Here is a 23,414-nt window from a genome sequence, read left to right as displayed (position 1 = left end):
ACTCCTAGCCAGAGCAATTAGATAAGAAAAAGAAATCTAAGTTATCCAAACTAAAAAAGTAAACTTACCTTCTTTCCTAGATGACAAGGTTTTATATGTAAAAATCATAAAGATTCCGTAAGAAACCTGCTATATCAAGAGTGTTAGAAAAGTTGTCGTATACAAACTCCAAGTGCAAAAATCGGTTGCATTTCTATACACAATGAACAATGTCAGAAGAAAACAAGAAAACAATCTTATTTACTATAGCATTAAAAAGGGATGAAATATTTAGGAATAAATTAGCCAACATGGTGAAAGACTTGTACACTGAAAACTACTAACCATTGCTAAAAGAAATCCAAAAAGATACAAATAGAAAGACAACCTGTACTCATGGGCTGGAAGACTTATTCTCTTAAAAAATCCAAGCTACACAAAGTGTTCTACAGATTCAGTGGACCCATTATCAAAATTTCCATAGCAATCTTTGCAGAAATAGAGGGGAAAAAAAATGCTAAAAGTCACAGGGCAGTTCTAGAGACCACAAGTAGCCAAAAGTCTCTTGAACAAGAAGAAAGGTGAAGGCCTCCCTTTTTATTTCAAAACATATTAAGAAGTAATCAAGATGGTGTGGTACCGGTATAAACACAGATAACATAAACCAAATGAACAGAACACAATACTCAGAAATAATCCTTTGCATATATGTAAAATGTATTCACAAGGGTGCCAAGATACACATGGGGGAAAGGAGAGCATCAATAACAATGGTGCTGAGAGAAGAGATATCTACTAGGAAAAGAATGAAGCTGGAATCTTGCCCGTATCAGAAGTAAAACCTTCTGTCTGTCAAAGGATACAATGCAGAGTGAAGAGACAACCTCTGAGGAATGGAGGTGATAAAGTAATTTAAAGAATTTCCAACTGCCCCAGAGATTTAGGTTGATTTCATAGTTTAAATCACGATGATAAACTAAAACAACCCTCTGCCACTGATGTCTATTTTTGAACTTTCCATTCTCATTCCCAATCATTAAGATTATAAGGAGAGTGACCTCACATGGTTTACCTTGAACTGCCCTTAGAAAAGTCAGACTGCTCCAATTGGTCTGATTTTCAGATTTTACAGGTATTGTGCACGTTAATACTGACTTCCAGTGCAGCTTCTGTACCCCTGGTTGACAGAGAGTGGACAGTGCATCCGGATGGGGCCCCTCAATGAGCCAAGAGCACTGACACCACGTCTCCAATCCGTGGGTGTGAAATCTAAGTGCAGACGCGACAGACCCTGAGGGAGGGCCCCGGGTGAGTGGTGAGGTACAGGTGTCAGGCAGGATACTTCAGAGTCAGACAAGATCAGCAAGTCAAAAAGGGCATTTCGGAAAAAACAGACTGAGAAGTCAACCAAAATATGACTCTACTGAGAAAGAGCCATTTCCGACTCCTTTTCTTTCCTCTCCCTCCTCTTCCAGGCTTCCTCAAGAAACGTGAGTCTTTAGAGGTTGACCTTGAAAGTGGAAAACAGGCTGTTTAACGCTTGCAATCAACACACCCCCTTCCTGAGTCACCACCACACACACAGGGAAGCCCTCAGCATGTGGAACAGACGGTCTTCTGCTGCCCACTGTCCCAGGAGGGGCTCAGGACAGTAACTCCCACACAGAGTCTAACAGGTGAGTTTTCCCACCCTTTCTTCAGATCTCGCTCCCCTCCTGGTGAGGCCCTCACGTACCCAGCAGCAGCGGGCACCTCAGCTGGACCCGACGATCCCCTGCAGGTCACAGACCAGCCCTGATCCATCCCCACGCAGAGCAGAGCCCCTCACACCTCAGCCCAGATCTCAGCCCTCAGGAACGGGGAGGACCCAGAGTCCTGATGTTCAATGACGGATCCAGATTGGAATCACCTGGGGCAACATAAATATTATCGAGCTTTGGTCCCACACTGACTACATGAAGAGGAATCCCTGGTCAGAGGGTACAAAACATGTCTATGCATAAAGCCTCATCGATCTAATGGGAAGCCTGGGTTGAGCACCACTCACAGGAGGCAAGCCCAGCACAGCCCCCACTTTCTTATTCTTTCCCAGCTTTACTGAGGTGTAACTGATGAATTAAAATGATGTAAATGTAAGGTATACAAAGTGATCCTCTGAGAGATGTGTATACTGTGAATAATTGTCGCTATCAAGTAAGTCACACTTCCCTCAACTAACAATTACCATTTTGCGTGTGTTGTTGGAGGACACTTAATTGTTTCTCTGTGGCAAATTTCAAGTATATAGAAACAGTATAGGCAGCATGCAGTACATCCGATCCCCAGAACTTATTCATTTTACAACTGAAAATCTGTATACTTTGACAGACATCGCCCCATTTTCCCTACCACCCAGCTCCTGGTAACAGCCTTTCTACTCTATGGCTCTATGAGTTTGACAACTCTAGTTTCCATGTACAATATCTGTCCTTTGTCAGGCTTATTTCACTTAGCATAATGTTCTCTAGGTTCATTCATTTTGTCATAAATGCAGGATTCTTGATTTTTCATATTTATATACAGTGAATAACATTTCATTATACATATTCTATACATACTATACAATATACAGTACATGTTTTGATACCACGATTTTGTTACCCATTCTTTTGTCAACAGACATTTTGGTTGTTTCTGTTCCTTGGCTACTGCAAATACCGTAATACTCATGAGACTGCAGATGTGTCCCTGAAAACACTGATTTCCTTTCCTTTGGATATCTGCCAGAAGACAGTTTGATAGATTGTGTGCCTGTTCTATGTTGAATTTATTAAGGAACCTCCATATTGTTTTCCAATTTAGCGGTACCATTTACACACCCACCAACAGCACACAAAGGTTCCCTGTTCTCTGTATTGTGCCTCTGTGCATATTTTGGGAGGGACAGGAGTGGATAATAGAGTACCCAGCACTGGCCCTGGCAGCAGAAAGTTGCAGCTGCATCTTCCCAAGGATGAGCCCCCGGACTGCAGATCACTGCAGTGTTGCTGTCCTCGGATTCTTGCAATAATCTTTCCCAACAACACGAGACTATGACTCTTCTCAAGTTGGGCTCATAGACCCATACCTAGCAGGACCTCCCTACTAAAAACATTCTGCAGTCTTAAGCTGACTACTCATAACTTCCAGTCTGGACTCAAACAAACTTACAAACTCTCATGGGGTCCAACACAGTGTCCATAGAGCCCATAATGATCCCCTCATCCTGTTACACAACGACAGAAAACATTTCAAGCCCTAATAACTCATGCATGAGGGATAATACATAAGAGGACACCCAAGGACCCACTAGACACAAGGCACCGTATTTTCATGTTACAGTGACCCCAGGGCAAAACACTGGAATCTCCAAAAAACTACTAAAAAGAGAGAGATTTCCAACGATGCCCCAGTGAGACCCCAACATCTTCCAAGGCAACACTCCAGATTCTCTTTGCATCTTTCCAAATGCATATGAAACTTTCTTCACTTGCAACACCAAATACTCAAAGATACCAACGTTAACGCAAAAAATGATCTGAGATTTCCCCTATATTACTCTATTGGTGGCATGATGACGCTTGCCTCCTAAAAGAGCCAACAAAAGTCAGTGTGTGGAGTGGATGCTGGGGGGCACCCTCTAGATCCAGCCCCTTAAGACCAAGGCACCCATCCGCCTGCACCCAGAGCTCCCTGTGGGCTCTTCTCAGGCCATAGTTCTAACAGTGGAGGATACATTTCTCTCCAGTCCAAATTCACTTTCTTCACTGCTGCTCACGTGTGATGAGTTATCAAACCAAACCCATGCAGGCAAATGTCAGCCTCAGCACTGACGTCCCAGGAACTCTGAGCTAAGACACTAGGGCACCTCAAACCATTCCATGCAGGTTCTCCAACAAACCCACTGCCAGGTTCTCCAGCCTGAAACTGAGACATTCCCTTTCCAACAGACCCACACAGCCCTCGATCCCGTAAACTACACTTGGGACAGGGGCACACACCATTCACTGGCCTCATCTTGAATGCCCCCACTTGCTGCCATATCCCTTCCTGCGGTTCCCCACAGGCTCCCCTCCACTTTCCCCATTTTTCTACCTCTTCTCCATGCTGATTGACTAAAGGAGACTAAAAAGGCACAGGGACTTCTCGGCAAAGGGATCCAAACAGGAATGTTACACAAGCTGCCAACCCAAAGGATATTGGGCGTTCAGTATGAAAATCAAGAAACTGGCCCTTTGGGCTTCCCCTGGTGGCGCTAGTGGCTGGGAGTCCTGCCTGCCAATGCAGGGGACACAGGTTCGAGCCCTGGTCCAGGAAGATCCCACAAGGCCGCGGAGAAACTGGGCCCGGTGCGCCACAACTACTGAGCCTGGCGTGCACAAACTACTGAAGCCCGCGTGCCTAGAGCCCTGTGATCTGCAACAGGAGAAGGCCACACCGCATTGAGAAGCCCGCGCACCACAATGAAGGGTAGCCCCTGCTTGCTGCAATTAGAGAAAGCCCCGTGTGCAGCAACAGAGACCCAGTGCAGCCAAAAATACAATAAATAAAATAAATAAATTTATTTAAAAAAAACAGACCGGCTTCCCTGGTGGCGCAGTGGTTGAGAGTCCGCCTGCGCATGCAGGGGACACGGGTTCGTGCCCCGGTCCGGGAAGATCCCACATGCCGCGGAGCGGCTGGGCCCGAGAGCCCATGGCCGCTGAGCCTGCGCGTCCGGAGCCTGTGCTCCTTAACGGGGAGAGGCCAACAACAGTGATGAGGCCTCGCGTACCGCTAAAAAAGAAAAAAAAAAAAAAAAGAAAGAAACTGGTCCTCTTGGGAAAGTCTGCCACCACCTGGGGACATTATGGAGTCTGGGTACAAAGGCATTTGAGATCAGGGAGGACGTCTCAAAGAGGGGGTCCCTAGGTCTCAGTTTCCTGTTGTCCCCACTCACACCTACTTGGAAGATGTTCTAGCTGTTTAAGGGAGGCCTCCTTCATGCCCCATTAGGTTCTCCTTCTGCCCACCCTTAGCGCAGTGAAACCACTACCGCTGACTCTGAGCAGATGACCTGCTGGAAGGCAAGGCTCCTGTCCAAGGTGGCGACTGGTCCCTGGATGTGCACAGCCTGGAACACTGGGGGCTGTAGCAGAGCAGTCACACAGGAGACTAAACAAGAGGACACCTCAGGACACCGCGTGAAGGAACATCCATGGGCTTTTAGGACTCCTGTATCTTGGGGCTCTTCTTTTCAGTAATTTAGTAGCCACATGTGGGTAAAGATCAATTACAGCTGAAAATGTCCAGAATGCGGGAAACATCCTCATCACCTGCCCTGTTCTCTTGGTCTCCCTTGAGGATTATCCAGCCCAACCCACAGTCCTAACATCTAAAGACACCTCCAGTATCAGGTACTGCAGCCATCCTGGGAAGGGGAGGAACACTGTGCGCCCTTAAATAAAGGGTAACCAGGAAAGACTGAAAATAATCAATGGAGAAGGGCTTTCAGATGAGGGTGATTGACTTTAAAGGCAATAAAACCTGCTTAAAATGACAGAGATTGTCAAGGCAGGATGGGGAGCCCTCTCTGAGCCTAGACCTGAAGGGGGACAAAGGGCCTGAGCATGGTGATTTAATAACAAAAGGTAAGAGCGAAAACTAACATCTGAGACAGATGGTGTTTGGAAACAGAGAAAAGGTGAATGTGACCAGGCAGAGTGAACCATGAGAAAAGCTCCCAGGATGAGGCTGGGGACACTGGCAGGGCCCTGAGGATGACACAGGGCTGAGCAGCCACAGGGAGGAGTCAGGGTTTTCTCCTGGGGACAAATGGAAGCCAGTGGAGGTCTGAGTGTCAGGAAGTGACAATATCTCCCTGGAGATTTATCCTTATTCATGGAAGACACCTGATGATGGTCTCCGACTCAGAGCCTATGTTCCTGCAGCCATCCTACTGTTTTTCTTTTAGTTTTTCACTTTGGGAGGCCTGGGACCCACTTAATCTTCTAATTACAAGCGGGCACTCCCTCCAAGAAGAATCGCCACACACAGACACACGCCCAACCTGGCCAATCATCTCAGGGGTCAGTGTTCCTCACGCTCAGAGTTTCTGGTCTAGTCTCTCATCTCCATGTTACAATAGGGCTCCCTGAGGCCCAGAGGGGAGACATTTATGACAAGGTCTGAGCTGAGTGAATAGAACCCGGTGTGAATGAATTCTGAAAAGGTCACCTGATGGGCAAGTGGGCACAGTTTGTCTTTATCAACCATCCCATTTAACACCAGGACCATCTTTCATGTGCCTTAACAAAGGAAACTTCTCTTTCAAGGTTCGAACACACTGGTACCAAGCAGGTAATTCTTCTTTATCAAAAGATTGCAGTAAAATGTTTTAAAAACACAGAATTGCAAATATATATCCCTGGTGCAGAAAACATTGTAAGGCACCAGCTTAGAAATAAGATCTGAGCAATCCTTTTCATCGTGAGTAGAGGGACGCTGTTGGAAGAAGGTTCCAAGTCAATCCCACCCATCCTTCCTCATTTGCACAGAAGAGTCAAAAGGGACCTGAGGGAAACATCTTCGTATCACCTCATAGCTCACTATCCTCCCCGACCACAGAAAATGGAAAAAAAGGATTAGACTAACTGGTTAAACTAGGTTTTGACTGTTACTATAAAAGATCATTGACATCTTTGCCAAGTACTCATCAAAATAGTCTGAAGTTATTTCTACTTACCAAGAAAATTTCAATATATTAGATGAAGAGAAGAAAGCACTCAGGCGAGGAATGAATCTGAAACAAATTTGAAAAAGAAATAATGTATTATTTTTAATCTAAAAATCTGGTAACAAAGTTTTAAAATAAAAACTGAGGGTATATCACATTTGGAAAAGAATGACATGACTAGAATATTGGAGACTAAAAAAGCTTATAAGTTAAAAATGATTTATAGGAAAGAAGAAATTGAATGAACTAAGATTTATTCCAAGCTACAAAAAGAACCATATGTAAAGAACAAGAAAAATGTAAATCCATTAAAAAAAACAATGTTGCCTTAAAAAGCCACCACCACATAGTGACAGAGTCAGTCATCTCTTGCCCCACTTCTCCTCTCCCCTGACTTCTACCCCGTGTCAGGAAAAGGTACGGGGGTGACAACTGAGTGAATCAAGTCACTGCCTGCTGGCTCAACAGGGTTTGCAAATGGAAGTTATCTTCTGACACAAATAATAACAAAAGGCACAAGCCTTATTGACAGGAGTTTTGCAATTCTCATCCTCATCTGTATAATTTAAAGAAATTTTAAATGTATTAGATTCTAAAGACACGAATCAATATCATCACAACTTAATCATCCATATTCAATCAACTCACCATCCACCTGGATCCAGTTTACCCTCTACTTTTACTAGGTGTTTCCATCTCATTCTGTTCACCTGTCTCCCTATTTCATCTTGGTCTGTGTGTCTCTTTTTATTCCCCTCTACACTCCTGCTGTTTCTCCCCTCGTTATTCTTCCCCCTCACACCTGTCCTGCCCCCACTCTGCAACTTATTCCCCCTTCGAGATGTTCTTTCTCTCCAACCTTTCTGATTCTGTCAAAAATCTGCAGGTATTTCTGCCTCTTGTTTGCCTCATCTCTGCCCTCTGGGTTACACTCCTTCTCTCCCTGTTACTCTCTCCTCCTCCCCACTCTCTGGAACCCCAGGTGGCTGTGCTTCCCTCCTGCTCTTCTTTCTTCCTCTGCTCTTGTCACCCTTTGGCTTCTTTCTCTGCCAGCACCATGATGCACTGAAGTCCATGGTTCCACGTTTTATCCTCTCCACGTCTGACGTACCTCACCACCGTTCGCCTCCCCCTCCTCCAGGGCAGCTCTCCCTTGTTGTTTTCCAACCCTGGAGATCTGGCTTTTTCATTTACTTCTCTATTTTATTCACCTGCTACTTTCAAGGCTTAATCTCTTTCATTTTACTACCTCTTTGCAAGTCCCTCAGCCACCCTCTACGTTCCCATCGGTTCTCCCTCATGCTTTTCTCCTTCGCAGTTTTAATCTTTCTCTCAGTCGCTCAGTCTCTGCTTCTCCTGATGCCCCTCGCCCATTTAAGGGGCTGGAGACTGAATGAGATGCCCGCGGACCGGAAGAGCACATTTTTCAATAGAGCTGAATACGACACGGAACAACACTAGGTGTCACAAGGCTGGACCAGGTCACCTCCCCCAACGCGGGGTGAGGGGAAGGGCTGACCAGGAAGGGGAGGCCAGAGAAGCAGAAGGACCGGTCTTAGGAGGAGGTGAGGACAGAGGCGCTTGGGAGGGAGGGAGGGAGGGAGGGGGTCTCAGGAGAGGGGCAGGGCTCTGCAGAACCCCAGGACCGCGGGAAGGACGCGTCCTGTCCGGGAGCGCGGCGGCCGGCGCTGCCCTCCAGGGGCCGAGAGGGCGATGCTGCGGGGCGCGAATCCACCTCGCGGAAGACGACTTTACAGGGGGAGGGCGGAGGTACTGAAGAGTTTTAAACAGTAAAATGTCGCCAAAGACGGTGTCTACGTGGACCGAAGGCTGAAAAAGCCAAGGAAACGGACCAGCCTCAGAAAAAATTAAAACCCAAACGAAAATATACCCGACCTGCAACTGCAACGTCTGGATTTACTCTGGGGGGTGCGGCGGAGGGTGTCGGTGGCGGGGGGGGGGGGGCTGCACAAATTTACACTGGAAAGAAACTTACGCTCCGCTCTGCGACCTTGGCTCAGCACTCTCCGCTCTCCGCGTCCTCAGGAAAGGGCTGCTGGCGTTCGACGGAGGGCTTCCGGGGCGGGGCCTAGGCGGAGCGCCAGCGGCGAGGGGCGGGGCGGGGCGAGGAGAGCGCCCAGGTCTGCGCACTGAGCGCAGGAGGGAGGTGCAGGGAGCAGGGCGGGGTTGGTGCGCCTGTTACCTTGACTACATTCCTTTAAGTTACTGGCTGTAACAGTTTTCACGTGTGGGCCAGTTATGTTGGAAGCCAAGATATTTCCTCTTAAGACTAAAAGGGTTTAATAAAAACCTATTTCTCACAGCAAGTTGTTCTGACGTCCTGCTAGTGAGGCTGAAGCAATTCACTGGTCTGGGAACTTGGGTCTCTAGGAGCGGAGAGGGAGGGGTTGACGTGGGCCATTAGTTGGATCCAGGAACACTTCCTAAATTGGAATTAATTTAAGCAGCTTTAAGAATAAGAATGGGACTACTCTCTGTATTACAAATAACAAATACAAAACTCCCCCTGGGTAGAAATGGGCTATTTCATACTGACACCCTACAAAACTGCTTTTTTTCTTCTATTCCCCATTCACGCAGAAGGGCAAAGTCAACATAGTGCTGAGTTCCACAAACTCAGGGACAGTACCTGGAGGTCTGAGATGGAAGACTAAGACATGTGATCATTTAGGTCACTAAAAATTGCCTTAAAAACAGCAATACATTTTTTAAAAATTGTTATAAACTGCATTATTCTTTCTTTTATCCAATGTGTTTTAATTATTTGCCTTTCTAAAACCAATTCTGTGAACAGTGACAGAGTTGTATAAGTAACACTTTATACAGTGACAAACATCACAGTATAAGTTTAAGCTGTAGAGCATAAGTAACTGACTGACATGTACTGTGAACTGATTATCACAATAAGTGTAGTTAGCATCCAGAATTTCATATAGATAACATAAAAAGAGAAAGCAAGCTAGAAGAAAAAACTTTTTTTTTCTTTTAATGAGAACTGCATTATTGTTTAAAAAACTTACTCTATTCCACACTTGGGAGAATTACTTTTAAGTATCTTTCCCCAAAACTTTTAATGAAATTCTACTTAAATACATAATAACAGAATGTAATTTCAAATTGATTATATGTTCATTATGAACATAATTAGAATTTTTCACTTTTTATTTCCAAATATATTTTACTTTTTTATTTTCTATTTCTTAAAGTTTTGTCAAGGGTGGGTAACAAAGCCTGAAAAATAACAGTCTTCAGAAGACACTGGGATTTATTTCCATTTAAAGAATAATTAAGTTGCAATATTTCTAACAGCATTTAGTAGGGAGGTATATTCTCTTTAATTTGAACCCCAAAGAAAGTAAAACTAGATTACCAAATATACAGTAACTTCATTTGGACCCCCCAATATTTTTAAGGCAGTATCTGTTAGATAACATCTACTATAAACTATGCTTTATCACATCCCTACATGTGAAACATTTCAACCAGAGAGACATGGGAATCCATTGAAATAGGATGATGTTTACATAGGGAAATTAGCATACTTAAAGTATTTTCAGGTAAAATGAGCAGACTGTCCTGGTGTATAACTCACAGTAAGTTTAATTATATCATGCATCATCTCATATAGATAAAATGAAGAGAAATCAAAATAGGAGAAGAAACTTTTCTTTGATGAGAACTGCATTATTCATTTTTTAAAGTTTTTTTTTTTAACGTGGACCATTTTTAAAGTCTTTATTCAATTTGTTACAATACTGCTTCGTTTTATGTTTTGGTTTTTTTGGCCCCAAGGCATGTGGGATCATAGCTCTCCATCAAACCTGCAAGCCCCTTCACCAGAAGGCAAAGTCTTAACCGCTGGACCGCCAGGGTTATTCTTTAAAATACTTACTCTATGCCACACCTGTGATGAATTAACTTGTGAACGTATATGGTGACTAAAAAATTCCTTTTAAAAAAAAGCAAAATAAAAAGATCTTAGAAGAACAAAATATGCTTAAGCTAGCAGAAGGTAGGAAAAAGGATCAGAGACAAATGAAATGTAGAATAAAACCAGAGAAAATGACAACAGTACAACATCGTTATTTGAAAAGGATAACAAAACTGACAAATCCTTATCCAGATTAACAACAAAGGGAAGACTAAAATGACTGAATCAGAAATCAAAGAGGGGACATTATAGCAGATTACAAGTGATTCTTCAGAAATTTTTTTTTAAATTTAGAAGAAAATATTTAGACAATTCTATGCCTAAATATCAGATAACCTAGAAGAAATGGATAAATCCATACAGAACACAACCTACCAAGACAGAATTATAAAGAAATTAAAAATCTGAACAAGCCTATAACTTTTAAGGAGATTGAACCAGTATTCAAAAACCATTCAGCAAAGGAAAGCAAGATAGCTTCACTGCAAAATTCAACCCAACATTTATAAACAATTAAGACCAACCTTCCAAGGACTTCCTTAGTGGTGCAATGGTTAAGAATCTGCCTGCCAATGGAGACATGGTTTGATCCCTGGCCCAGGAAGATCCCACATGCCGCGGAGCAACTAAGCCCATGCGCCACGGCTATTGAGCCTGTGCTCCAGAGCCCCCGAGCCACAACTACAAAGCCCACGTGCCACAACTACTGAAGTCCATGCACCTAGAGCCCATGCTCCGCAACAAGAGAAGCCACTGCAATGTGAAGCCCACGCACTGCAAGGAAGAGTAACCCCTGCTCACCACAACTAGAGAAAGTCCGTGAGCAGCAACGAAGACCCAATGCAGCCAAAATTAATAATAGCCAAAAATAAATATTTTTTAAAAATCAACACATTTAAAAGACCATCATGACTAACGGGAATATATTCTTTTTTTTCTGTGTTTTCAAAAAATGTATTTGGTTGAAGTATACTTGATTTACAATATTCTGCTAATTTCTGTTGTATAGCAAAGTGAATCACTTATATATACAATACATATATTCTTTTCCATTATGGTTATTAAGGATATTGAATATTGTTCCCTGTGCTATATAATAAACCAATGGAACAGAACAGAATGCCGCAAAATAATCCTTTCCAATATGTAAAGTGTTTTGACAAGGGTACCAAGACTTCACAAAGAGGAAAGGACAGTCTCACTAACAAATGGTGCTGGCAAACTAGATATCTACCAGCAAAAGAAGGAAGCTGGAACCTTACCTGCATCAAACGCAGAAATTCGGTGTGCCAAATGATACCATCAACAGAGTGAAAAGATAACCTCTGACGGATGGAGGTGAGGAAAGTCATTTAAAGAACACCCACGTGTCAGAGATTTAGGTTGATTTCACAGGTGAAGACCAATGATGGAATAAAATACCTTCTAGCCCTGAGGTCTCTTTCTGAACTTTCCATTCCACTCCTGACCACTGAGATTTTGAAGTCAGTGACTCACTCATTTAGCTTCAATGCATTATAATAAGTCTGAACATATTTCCTCTAGTATGTTTTTTCCAGAAGTTACCAGGCATTCTTGCAAATGAATACATAACTTACAAGTGCAGATTCTTTACTCCTGGCTTACAGAGGGTGACAGAGGGGGTTGTTGAAACTTATGATCTTACAGCCTATTGGTCAGAAGCACAGGTGATAACATACATTTGTGCTGCCACCTGAAGTGTGCTGAAAGGGATGGCAGTCCTGTGAGATCTGTAGGATCTCATGCAATCTCAGTACAGGCGGTGTCAGAATTGAGCTGAATTGTAGGATACACAGCTGGTGTCCCAGGAATTGCTTGTTGTGCAGAAAACTCTTCACACGTCGGTGACCAAAAGTGTCAGAAGTGTTCTATGTGAGGGTGTTGTGGTGTGAGACATAGGAGACACAGAGGAAAGAAACACACAGTAGGAAGAAATGGATTTTTCCCTCCACAGGAGGAAAAAAACCAAGTTTTTCCTTTGTAAGAACACCCAACATAATGAGATAATTTTTCAAGATCTTCCAAGTACTTTACCAAGACAAACCATATTTTTGGCCATCAAACAAGTCTTGATAAATTATAAGAATTCGAGTTTACAAAATATTTCTATGAACACATGGAAAAAAACAGAAATCAATAAACAAAAAATATCTGGAAAAAGTATAATGGAAAATAATGACCACAAATATATGGAAAATAAAGACCTACTAATGAACAAGGTTGGAACAAGGAAGAAATTACAAAGGCAATTAGCACGTATTCTCAACTGAATGAAAATGAGAACAGAACATATGAAATTTACAACTGACCAGTACTTCAGGAGAAATTAAAAACTTGAAAATGAATAGCTATTAAAACATCTGAAAACCTAAGGGCTCTTTCTTTTTTGTTTCTTTGTTTGCTAGGGTTTTGGTTATTTTGGTTATTAATGTGAACTTCCTGCTTGGCATGGGACTTACATCCATAACTGAGTTCACCCAGTTCTGAGGCTTACACAGGCAGGGGAAGGCAGGATCAGGTAAAAGGGCAAGGCTTGAGGTTATTTACAAACATTTGATTATGATACACCACTTTGAAATGTTATACCTGAGAACACATAGGCCATTGAGGGTAGTTGGACTACAAAAAGTAATATATTTCTAGATAAAATAAAAATGAATGGCTATTCTAATGGGAAGAGAAAACAGAAATTGGAAGTAATAAGGGTAATTATTTAGGAAAAGAATTCTTGACATCAAGATGTCAAAGGTGAAACAATTCCTGGAGATAATACATTCTTACCTGTAACCTTGACTCTGGGAGGTTAAGGTGGGGATGAAAAAACAAAAGGTCATTAAAAGTGTACCAGTCAGCTTTCTAAAAGTTTTGCTGTGGTGACAAATATTCCTGAATTCTCACTGGATTATAACAACAAATATGTATTGCTTCCTCATATGACCTCTATCATTATTCACCTCTTGCTTATTTCTATAATTCAATTCTGTCATTAAGGGTAAAATTTCAGTCTACCTAAGAACATTCTTGCAGTAGAGAGGAAACAAGGCTATACAGAACAAAGAATTTGAAAGTGTCCATGTAAACATGCCATTCTTTTTTTTTTTAATATCTTAATTGGAGTAAAATTGCTTTACAATGGTATGTTAGTTTCTGCTGTATAACAGTGAATCAGCTATACATATACATATATCCCCATGTCCCCTCCCTCTTGCATCTCCCTCCCACCCTCTCTATCCCACCCCTCTAGGTGAACACAAAACACCAAGCTGATCTCCCTGTGCTATGTGGCTGCTTCCCACTAGCTATCTATTTTACATTTGTTAGTGTATATATGTCATTGCCACTGTCTCACTTCGTCCCAGCTTACCCTTTCCCCTCCCCGTGTCCTCAAGTCCATTCTCTACGTCTGCATCTTTATTCCTGTCCTGCCCTTAGGTTCTTCAGAACCTTTTTTTTTTTTTTTTAGATTCCATATGTATGTGTTAGCATACAGTATTTGTTTTTCTCTTTCAGACTTACTTCACTCTATATGACAGTCTCTAGGTCCATCCACCTCACTACAAATAACTCAGTTTCGCTTCATTTTATTGCTAAGTAATATTCCACTGTATATATGTACCACATCTTCTTTATCCATTCATCTGTTGATGGACACTTACGTTGCTTCCATGTCCTGGCTATTGTAAATAGAACTGCAATGAACATTGTGGTACATGATTCTTTTTGAATTATGGTTTTCTCAGGGTATATGCCCAGTAGTGGGATTGGTGGATCACATGGTAGTTTTATTTTTAGTTTTTTAAGGAACCTCCATACTGTTCTCCATAGTGGCTGTTATCAATTTACATTCCTACCAACAGTGCAAGAGGGTTCCCTTGTCTCCACACCCTCTCCAGCATTTATTGTTTGTAGATTTTTTGATGATGGCCATTCTGACTGGTGTGAGGTGATACCTCATTGTAGTTTTGATGTGCATTTCTCTAATGATTAGTGATGTTGAGCATCCTTTCATGTGTTTGCTGGCAATCTGCATATCTTCTTTGGAGTAATGTCTGTTTAGGTCTTCTCCATTTTTGGATTGGGTTGTTTGTTTTTTTGATATTGAGCTGCATGAGCTGCTTGTATATTTTGGAGATTAATCCTTTGTCAGTTGTTTGTAAATATTTTCTCCCATTCTGAGGTTGTCTTCTCATCCTGTTTGTGGTTTCCTTTGCTGTGCAAAGCTTTTAAGTTTCATTAGGTCCCAATTGTTTATTTTTGTTTTTATTTCCATTTCTCTAGGAGGTGGGTCAAAAAGGATATTGCTGTGATTTATGTCATGGAGTGTTCTGCCTATGTTTTCCTCTAAGAGTTTTATAGTGTCTGGCCTTACATTTAGGTCTTTATTCCATTTTTAGTTTATTTTTGTGTATGGTGTTCTAATCTCATACTTTTACATGTACCTGTCCAGTTTTCCCAGCACCACTTAAAAACATGCCATTCTATTCACACCAAATGGGCCAAGGAACTCAAATGACCAAGCTTGCATAAAATAGGGAGAGAAGAGCAATCCTCTCAAAGGGATGGAAGGGTTGCCTATGTCAATTGGCCAAGCTTGATATCAAAGGGCAGACATGCATGACCTCATAGGAGGGTGATAAATGATTGGAAATAATATTGTAATATGTGATTAGTACAGCTTCATCAGAAAGAAGTCCCTAGCCACAGCAACTGGACAAGAAAAATAAAAGGAATCCAAATTGGGAAGAAGTAAAACCGTCACTGTTGGCAGATGACATAATACTATACATAGAAAATCCTAAAGATGCCACCAGAAAACTACTAGAGCTCACCAATGAAGTGGGTAAAGTTGCAGGGTACAAAATTAATATACAGAAATCTGTTGCATTTGAATACAGTAAAACCAAAATATCAGAAAGTGAAATTAAGGAAACAATCCCATTTACCATCGCATTAAAAAGAATAAAATACCTAAGAATAAACCTACCTAAGGAGGCAAAAGACCTGTACTCAGAAAATTATAAGATACTGATGAAAGAAATCAAAGATGACACAAACAGATAGAAAGATATACTGAATCCTTCTCCTAGAGTAATGGAAACAGAAGCAAAAATAAACAAATGGGACCTAATGAAACTTAAAAGCTTTTGCAAAGCAAAGGAAACCATAAACAAAATGAAAGAACAACCTACAGAATGGGAGAAAATATTTGCAAATGAGACAACCAACAACGGGTCAATTTCCAAAATATACAACGGCTTATATAGCTCAATATCAAACAACCCAATAAAAAAATGGGCAGAAGACCTGAATAAACATCTCTCCAAAGAAGACATACACATGGTCAAAAGGCAGATGAAAAGATGCTCAACATCACTAATTATTAGAGAAATGCAAATAAAAACTACGAGGTACCACCTCACACCGGTCAGAATAGCTATCATTAAAAAGTCTACAAAAAATAAATGCTGGAGAGGGTGTGGAGAAACAGGAACCCTTGTACACTGTTGGTGGGAATGTAAATTGGTGCACCCACTTCGGAGAACAGTATTGAGATTCCTTAAAAAACTAAAAATAGAGTTACCATATGACCCAGCAATCCCACTCCTGTGCATATATCCAGAAAAATGAAAACTCTACTTCAAAAAGACATATATACTCCAATGTGCATCACGACACTACTTACAATAGCCAAGACACAAAAGCAACCTAAATGTACATCAACAGATGAGTGGATAAAGAAGATGTGGTACATACATGTATACAATGTGGTATTACTCAGCCATAAAAGACAATGAGAGAATGCCACTTGCAGCAACATGGATGGACTTAGAGATTTTCATACTAAGTGAAGTAAGTCATATGGAGAAAGACAAATATCATATATCACTTATATGTGGAGTCTGAAATAATGATACAAGTGAACTTAATTATAAAACAGAAACAGACTTAGAGACAGTAGAAACAAACTTATGGTTACCAAAGGGGAAACGAGGGGAGGGATAAATTAGGAATGTGAGATTAACATATACACACTCTATATATAAAATAATCGACAAGGAACTATTGTGTAGCACAGGGAACAATATTCAATATCTCGTAATAAACTATAATGGAAAAGAATCAGAAAAAAATATACATATAAGTGAATCACTTTGTGGTACATCTGAAACATAGTAAATCAACTATACTTCAATAAAAAAATAAATAAAAGAAAGTTATCTTTACTTTGTTCACACACAAAATACATTCACCTCAGTTCCAACTGAATTGAAAACAAAAAAATGTCTATACAAATACAACTTCCATCACCAATGAGGATCTCATAATGGTCTCATGAGATCCCTCTTGCTTGGAAAACAGCTTGTTCATTCATAATATCAGGTCTTGATTGTAATATTACATCAAGGGAAGTTGAAAACAAAATGCCATACTACTATCTTTTCTGTTACTGAAAGGATATCCACGGGAGATCACACTACTCCCAGGAAACATTTGCAAAAATCTGGACACACCTTTTAGTGTCACAACTGGGGTAGTGCTTCTGGTGTCTAGTGTGTACAGTTCAGTGATGCTGGTAAACGTCCTACAATGCATGGAACAGCTTCACACAACAAAGATTTATCTCACTCACAATGTCAATAGAATCAAAAAGTTATGCCATGTAAACATGAACTGAAAGGAAAGAGGAGTGTCTTCTTAATAGCAGATAAAATAAAGTTCAAAGAAAATAAAATTACCAAGGGTAACAGCAAATGACATAATGAGAAAAGGGCCAATCTACCATGAAGACCACACAATCCTAAGTGTATATGCACAAAAGAACAGCAGCAAAATTTGTGAAGCAACAACTGATAGAACTGAAAGGATCAATACACAAATCCACAATTATACCTTGAGATTTTGATACATCTCTCTCAGTAACTGACAGAACAAGGACAAAGAAAATCACCTTACATGGATGAACTCCATACCACCATCAAATCATGGGATAGAATCAAGAATTTTAGGACAACATTAAAAAACAGCAGATTACACATTATTTTCAAAAATATGTCGGGATACATAAATCACAGCAATATCTTTTTGGATGCATCGCCGGTAGCCAACTCCCACATTGAGGTTTGTTTAGAACAGGCTGGTTGACATGAAATCTCATAGGCATTTTTCCAATTATATCTGAGTCAAAATCCTGAGGATGATTCGTAGCTCCCATCACTATGACCTGGCACCTGTGATCAGTACCCAAACCATCCCAAAGACTCATCAACTGAGCTTTCATCATGGCTGTAGCTTCATGGTCAGAACTTGAACGTTTTCATACAAAGGAGTCAATTTCATCTATAAAGATGATGGAAGACTGTGGCTTCATGGCAGGGAGAAAACAGCAGCAGGTAGTTTCTCAGATTCTCCATACCACTTACCGGTCAGTTGAAGGCTGAAGGTTAAGAAAACAACCTGCTTTTTTGGCTGTAGCCTTGGTAATCAATGTTCTACCACAGCATGGAGGCACATAGAGAAAAAACACCTTTTGGAGGCTGCAGAAGCTTGGAATTTTCAAACAAATGTTTCTTTTTTTTTTTGGTGGTACACGGGCCTCTCACTGTTGTGGCCTCTCCCGTTGTGGAGCACAGTCTCCAGACACGCAGGCTCAGTGGCCACGGCTCATGGGCCCAGCCGCTCCGCGGCATGTGGGATCTTCCCGGACCGGGGCACGAACCCGTGTCCCCTGCATCGGCAGGCGTACTCTCAACCACTGCGCCACCAGGGAAGCCCCAAATGTTTCTTTTTGACAGGTAAGATGACTGTATCTTTCAGATCCATAATGACATCATTTAAACCTCCTATATCACTCCAACTAACATACGTGTTCAGACGGTTTAGTTGATGAGCAGCAATACCCATTTCATATTCTGAAAGCTTCACATTTTTCACGCCAATTGGCTTAATTTTTCTGCCTGTTTCAGAGCTTTTGCTTTCTGATTGGATGAATTGCATCCATCATCCATTCGATTGTAAAGTATGTTATTGCATCAAATATCATCAAACAGAAAATTAAACCAACATCATTCCGACTCAGGGGACGAGAAAAGTCTTCAGCATGTTCCATCTTGATTGTTAACAGTCGCATAAAGAACAGGAAATTGTTAACACCACCATTCTCTGCGAAAGGGTGCCTAGGCTTGAAGAACCACCTCCATTTTTGCACTAGGTCGTACCAGTGCCTGTGCAACAATCAGATCTGGCTCATTCTGGCCACCTTCATCTAGGACCCTGGTTCTGAGGTCACCCAAGACAACCCCATGCCCCTGCAGCAAGCCAGCTACCTAAACTTTCCCTGGAAATGGCCTAACTCATAGGGGCAGCACTAACAGAGACATAAGGGCCTAGGCCAGGTGGACAGCAAGGTGAGGACTGGGACGCCCTTGGAGGTTAATCCAATGGATACCAAGGGCTGCAGGAAGCTGGAGGGTGACACTAAGGTGGGGTGTGAGAGGAAAGGGAGGTGACCTTTCCAGCTTGGCTTCCCAGATCCGATCTGGTCCGCAAAGGACCTCAGCTGGACCCTTCACCCCTGCCACAAAGCCCTGTGGGAACCCGTGACTCACTCCCTCACAGATACCTCACTTTTTTTAAAAAAAAAATTTATTTATTTATTTTTGGCTGCGTTGGGTTTTCATTGCAGTGCACGGACTTCTCATTGCTGTGGCTTCTCTTGTTGCAGAGCACAGGCTCTAGGTGCGCGGGCTTCAGTAGTTGTGGCAGGCGGGCTCAGTAGTTATGGCTCACGGGCTCTAGATCACAGGTTCAGTAGTTGTGGTGCACGGGCTTAGCTGCTGCACGGCATGTGGGATCTTCCCAGACCAGGGCTTGAACCCGTGTCCCTTGCATTGGCAGGTGGATCCTTAACCACTGGGCCACCAGGGAAGCCCAATACCTCACTCTTCAAAGGCCAACATACAGAGACAAAAGGCAAAAGCAGTAATAGGATAGAAGCATGGGCCAGACCTATCTGCTGGTCTTACATGGTCTACTGGGGAGGCGTCTGTGGCTCACACTGGGGACATAAACACTGGTGGCAGACATCTCGGGAAGCATTCATCTGCATGAGCTCTTCAGGAGGCTGACATGTCAGCACCAAGACCCAGCACCATCCGACAGCCTGTAGGTTCCTGGGCTGGGACTGCTCAGGCTAAACAAGAAACTGGGTGGGGACACAGCCCCAACCATAGCCGACAGGTTGCCTAAAGAAATCCTGAGCCCACAGCCATCTCTACACATGCATCTACACCTGGCCCTGCCCACCAGAGGGCCAAGACCCAGCTCCACCCACCAGTGGGCAGGCACAAGCCTCGAGACCAGCCTCACCCACCATGGGGCACACGTGAGAAGCAAAAAAACTGAAGCCCTGCAGTCTACAGACAGAATCTGCAAACACAGGCCAGACACAACCCTGGAACCAGCTGGCCCCTGACCCTTGTCTTACAAGAGGGGAGTGTACTGCTGGGACACAAAGGATGTCGCCTAAAGTGGGAGACACTTTCTCATCTCTCCAAGGATGAGAAGCTCAGCTAACCTACCACATACCTAAAAATACAAATAGCAATTTAGACAGAATGAGGCAACAGAGGATTATGGTTCAGATAAAGGAAGAAGATAAAACCCCAGAAGAACTTAGTTACATGAAGATATGCAATCTACCAAAGGAAGAGCTCAGAGTAATGACCATAAAGGTGATCAAAGATGTCAGAAGGAGAATGGATGCACAGAGCAAGAAATGAAAAGTTTTTAACAAAGACTTAGAAAGTATAACAATCCAACAGAACTGAAGAATACAACAACTGAAATGTAAAGAAAAAAACAAAAAACTAGAAGGAATCAACAGTAGACTAAATGAGGCAGAAGAATGGTCAGTGAGCTGGAAGACAGAGTAGTGGAAACCACCCCCGAACAGAAAAAAGAAAAAAGAATGAAAAGAAAGGAGGACAGTTTATGAGACCTCTGGGACAACAGCAAGTGTGCCAATATTCACATTATAAGGGATCCAGAAGGAGAAGAGAGAGAGAGGGCCTGAGAAAATATCTGAAGAAACAATAACTGAAAAATTCCCTAACAAGGGAAAAGAAAGAGTCACCTAAGTATAGGAAGTGCAGAGTTCTATATCCATATAAAAACTTCACAGTAAACACAAACCAAAAATCTGTCATAGATACACATTCAGAAAGCACCTGAGGGCTTCCCTGGTGGCACAGTGGTTAAGAGTCTGCCTGCCAAGGTAGGGGACAGGGGTTCGAGCCCTGGTCCAGGAAGATCCCACATGTCATGGAGCAACGAAGCCCATGTGCCACAACTACTGAAGTGTACACGCCTAGAGCCCACGCTCCACAGCAAGAGAAGCCACCACAATGAGAAGCCCGCACACCACAGCAAAGGGTAGCCCCCACTCGCCACAACTAGAGAAAGCCCGCATGCAGCAACAAAGACCCAACGCAGCCAAAAATAATTAAAAAAAAAAAAAAAAGAAAGAAAGCACCTGAAAATATGCTCAACATCATGGGCTCTTCCACTTTGTACAGCTCCATGGAGCACCTATTTACTAGGTGGGATGCTGCCCAATGCATGAATCATTCAATAAGGCCAATTAGATCTTTCCATTTCCTTGGTTGAACTGCTGTACACAAGTTGAAGTCAAGAGTCTGAAAGGCACTGCTATACGATTTGCATTAGAGTCATTTGAATATTCTGCAAGAGTGTGGAGAGAATAACCCAAGTACAAATTACGAGTATATAATCTCCGACTTGTATGTTGCTTGATCCCATATTGGAAAGATGGTTATAGATGCTTTCAATCCTGAGATACTAACGGTGCATTGCTAGCTTCTGCTATGAAGTACAGAGACGGAATAAGACTGTTGGAAAAAGGAGTAACATACATCCAGTGTTGTGACAAAGTTGATTATTTTATTAGTTAAAACAGGAGACTAATGATACATTCTGAATAAAACAGCAGCAAAATGTAACGGCGAGAGTTAAGTGTGAATCATATACATACACACGCTATTCTGAATATTTTCATTAAATGTTCCTCTCCAGAATATTTCTCTCTTCAATTTCCAACAATAAGACTAATTTTCCTTTAAACATAGATATGTAAAACTACTATTGCCACTCAATGAAGAAAGTGACCAAGTCTACCCCTGCATTATTGCTACTGGATAAACCATCCCCAGTAACCTGTCACTCTCCTCTCAGGTAAAAAAAAAGCCCAGGGACTTCCCTGGCGATCCAGTGGTTAAGTCTCCTGGTACCAGTGCTTCCATTGGAGGGGGCACAGGTTCCATTCCTGGCTGGGGAACTAAGATTCCCCCATGCTGTACGGCAAGGCCAGAAAATTTAAAAAATAAAAACAAAACCAAATAAAACCCAATCGCTTGGCATTCTTCCTGCGTTGTTCATGGTCGGCTGGTAAAGCATTCTGCACGATGACATACAGTGGTCTATCTATGAAAGGCCACCCTGAATACAATAATCAATGAGTCAAGTCACAGTCTTACACTATTCTCCGGCCCTCCCTCATGCTAATTCACACACTATTGAATTTAATAATTCAGGGGCCTTGTTTTTCCAGGGAACATGGATGCAAATGAACCACAACTAATGAGGTTGGCCCCTTCATCTTACTGATTCCTTCCCAGAGACTGCCGGCAAGGCCTGTAATGAAGGCATAAGATCACCAGGTTTCCAATGCTAAGCTCTTACTGCTCGCTGCAGGCCAATAAATCCAGAGACTAGTTGCTGGGACAAGGAACGACAACTTTAATCAGAAAGCCAGCAGACCGAGAAGACAGTCAACAACGGTCCCAAAGAATCATCTCCCCTGAGTTAGAATTCAGGCTTCTTTTTTTTTTTTTTTTTTTTGCCGTACACGGGCCTGTCACTGCTGTGGCCTCTCCCGTTGCGGAGCACAGGCTCCGGACGCACAGGCTCAGCGGCCATGGCTCACAGGCCCAGCCGATCTGCGGCATGTGGGATCTTCCCGGACTGGGGCACGAACCCGCGTCCCCTGCATCGGCAGGCGGACTCTCAACCACTGCGCCACCAGGGAAGCCCCAGGCTTCTTTGATACTAAAAGGGGAGAGAGTAAAGTCCTGCTTCAGATCAGACTCCCGTGAAATAAAATTTATACTTTATGGCAAGACAAGACAAATTTACATAAATTCTTCTCTGCCTTTTGGCTTCCTCTCTCCCAGCACTGTGCATTGTGTATTTGCCTGATACATCAACCAAACCTGACACATCAGCAGGAATAAATACTCAACCATAAAGACACATTCTCCTAGCATCAACAAGGCAACTCCTTAAACGATAACATTCCTTTTTGATCTTGTAAAGGTTCACATGACCCACCGTGATGATGCTTAGACCTGGATTATGTGAACTGTCAAAAATATGTCACTTGGGGCTTCCCTGGTGGCGCAGAGGTTGAGAGTCCGCCTGCCGATGCAGGGGACACGGGTTCGTGCCCCGGTCCGGGAGGATCCCACATGCCACAGAGCGGCTGGGCCCGTGAGCCATGGCTACTGAGCCTGCGTGTCCGGAGCCTGTGCTCCGCAACAGGAGAGGCCACAACAGTGAGAGGCCCGCGTACCGCAAAAAAAAAAAAAAAAAAAAAATATATATATATATATATATATATGTCATTTGATGTACAACTGTCTGTCTCACAAAAAT

At 42.6% G+C, this 23,414-nt stretch overlaps 2 protein-coding genes and 1 pseudogene across 2 annotated transcripts in view; 1 reads left to right on the top strand and 2 right to left on the bottom strand.

Annotated features, from left to right (window-relative positions):
• LOC116743797 (zinc finger protein 160-like) overlaps positions 1–8,793 on the bottom strand; it is an 80,743-nt gene extending 71,950 nt beyond the window's left edge. The window contains exons 1-3 of the mRNA XM_032612803.1: positions 8,709–8,793; positions 6,722–6,778; positions 1,407–1,489 (exon numbers count right to left, since the gene is read on the bottom strand). Of these exons, the coding sequence (XP_032468694.1) occupies positions 1,407–1,417 (11 nt within the window). The 5' untranslated portion in view covers positions 1,418–1,489; positions 6,722–6,778; positions 8,709–8,793. The remainder of the gene's footprint in view (positions 1–1,406; positions 1,490–6,721; positions 6,779–8,708) is intronic.
• Positions 1–23,414, top strand: part of LOC116743779 (zinc finger protein 160-like) — a 334,519-nt gene that overhangs the window by 120,193 nt on the left and 190,912 nt on the right. The window lies entirely within an intron of this gene.
• LOC116744001 lies at positions 8,755–18,798 on the bottom strand (annotated as a pseudogene).

The sequence above is a fragment of the Phocoena sinus genome, chromosome 19, assembly GCF_008692025.1.
Source record: "Phocoena sinus isolate mPhoSin1 chromosome 19, mPhoSin1.pri, whole genome shotgun sequence".
Classification (NCBI taxonomy): domain Eukaryota; kingdom Metazoa; phylum Chordata; class Mammalia; order Artiodactyla; family Phocoenidae; genus Phocoena; species Phocoena sinus.
This window is presented reverse-complemented; position numbering and strand designations above follow the sequence as displayed.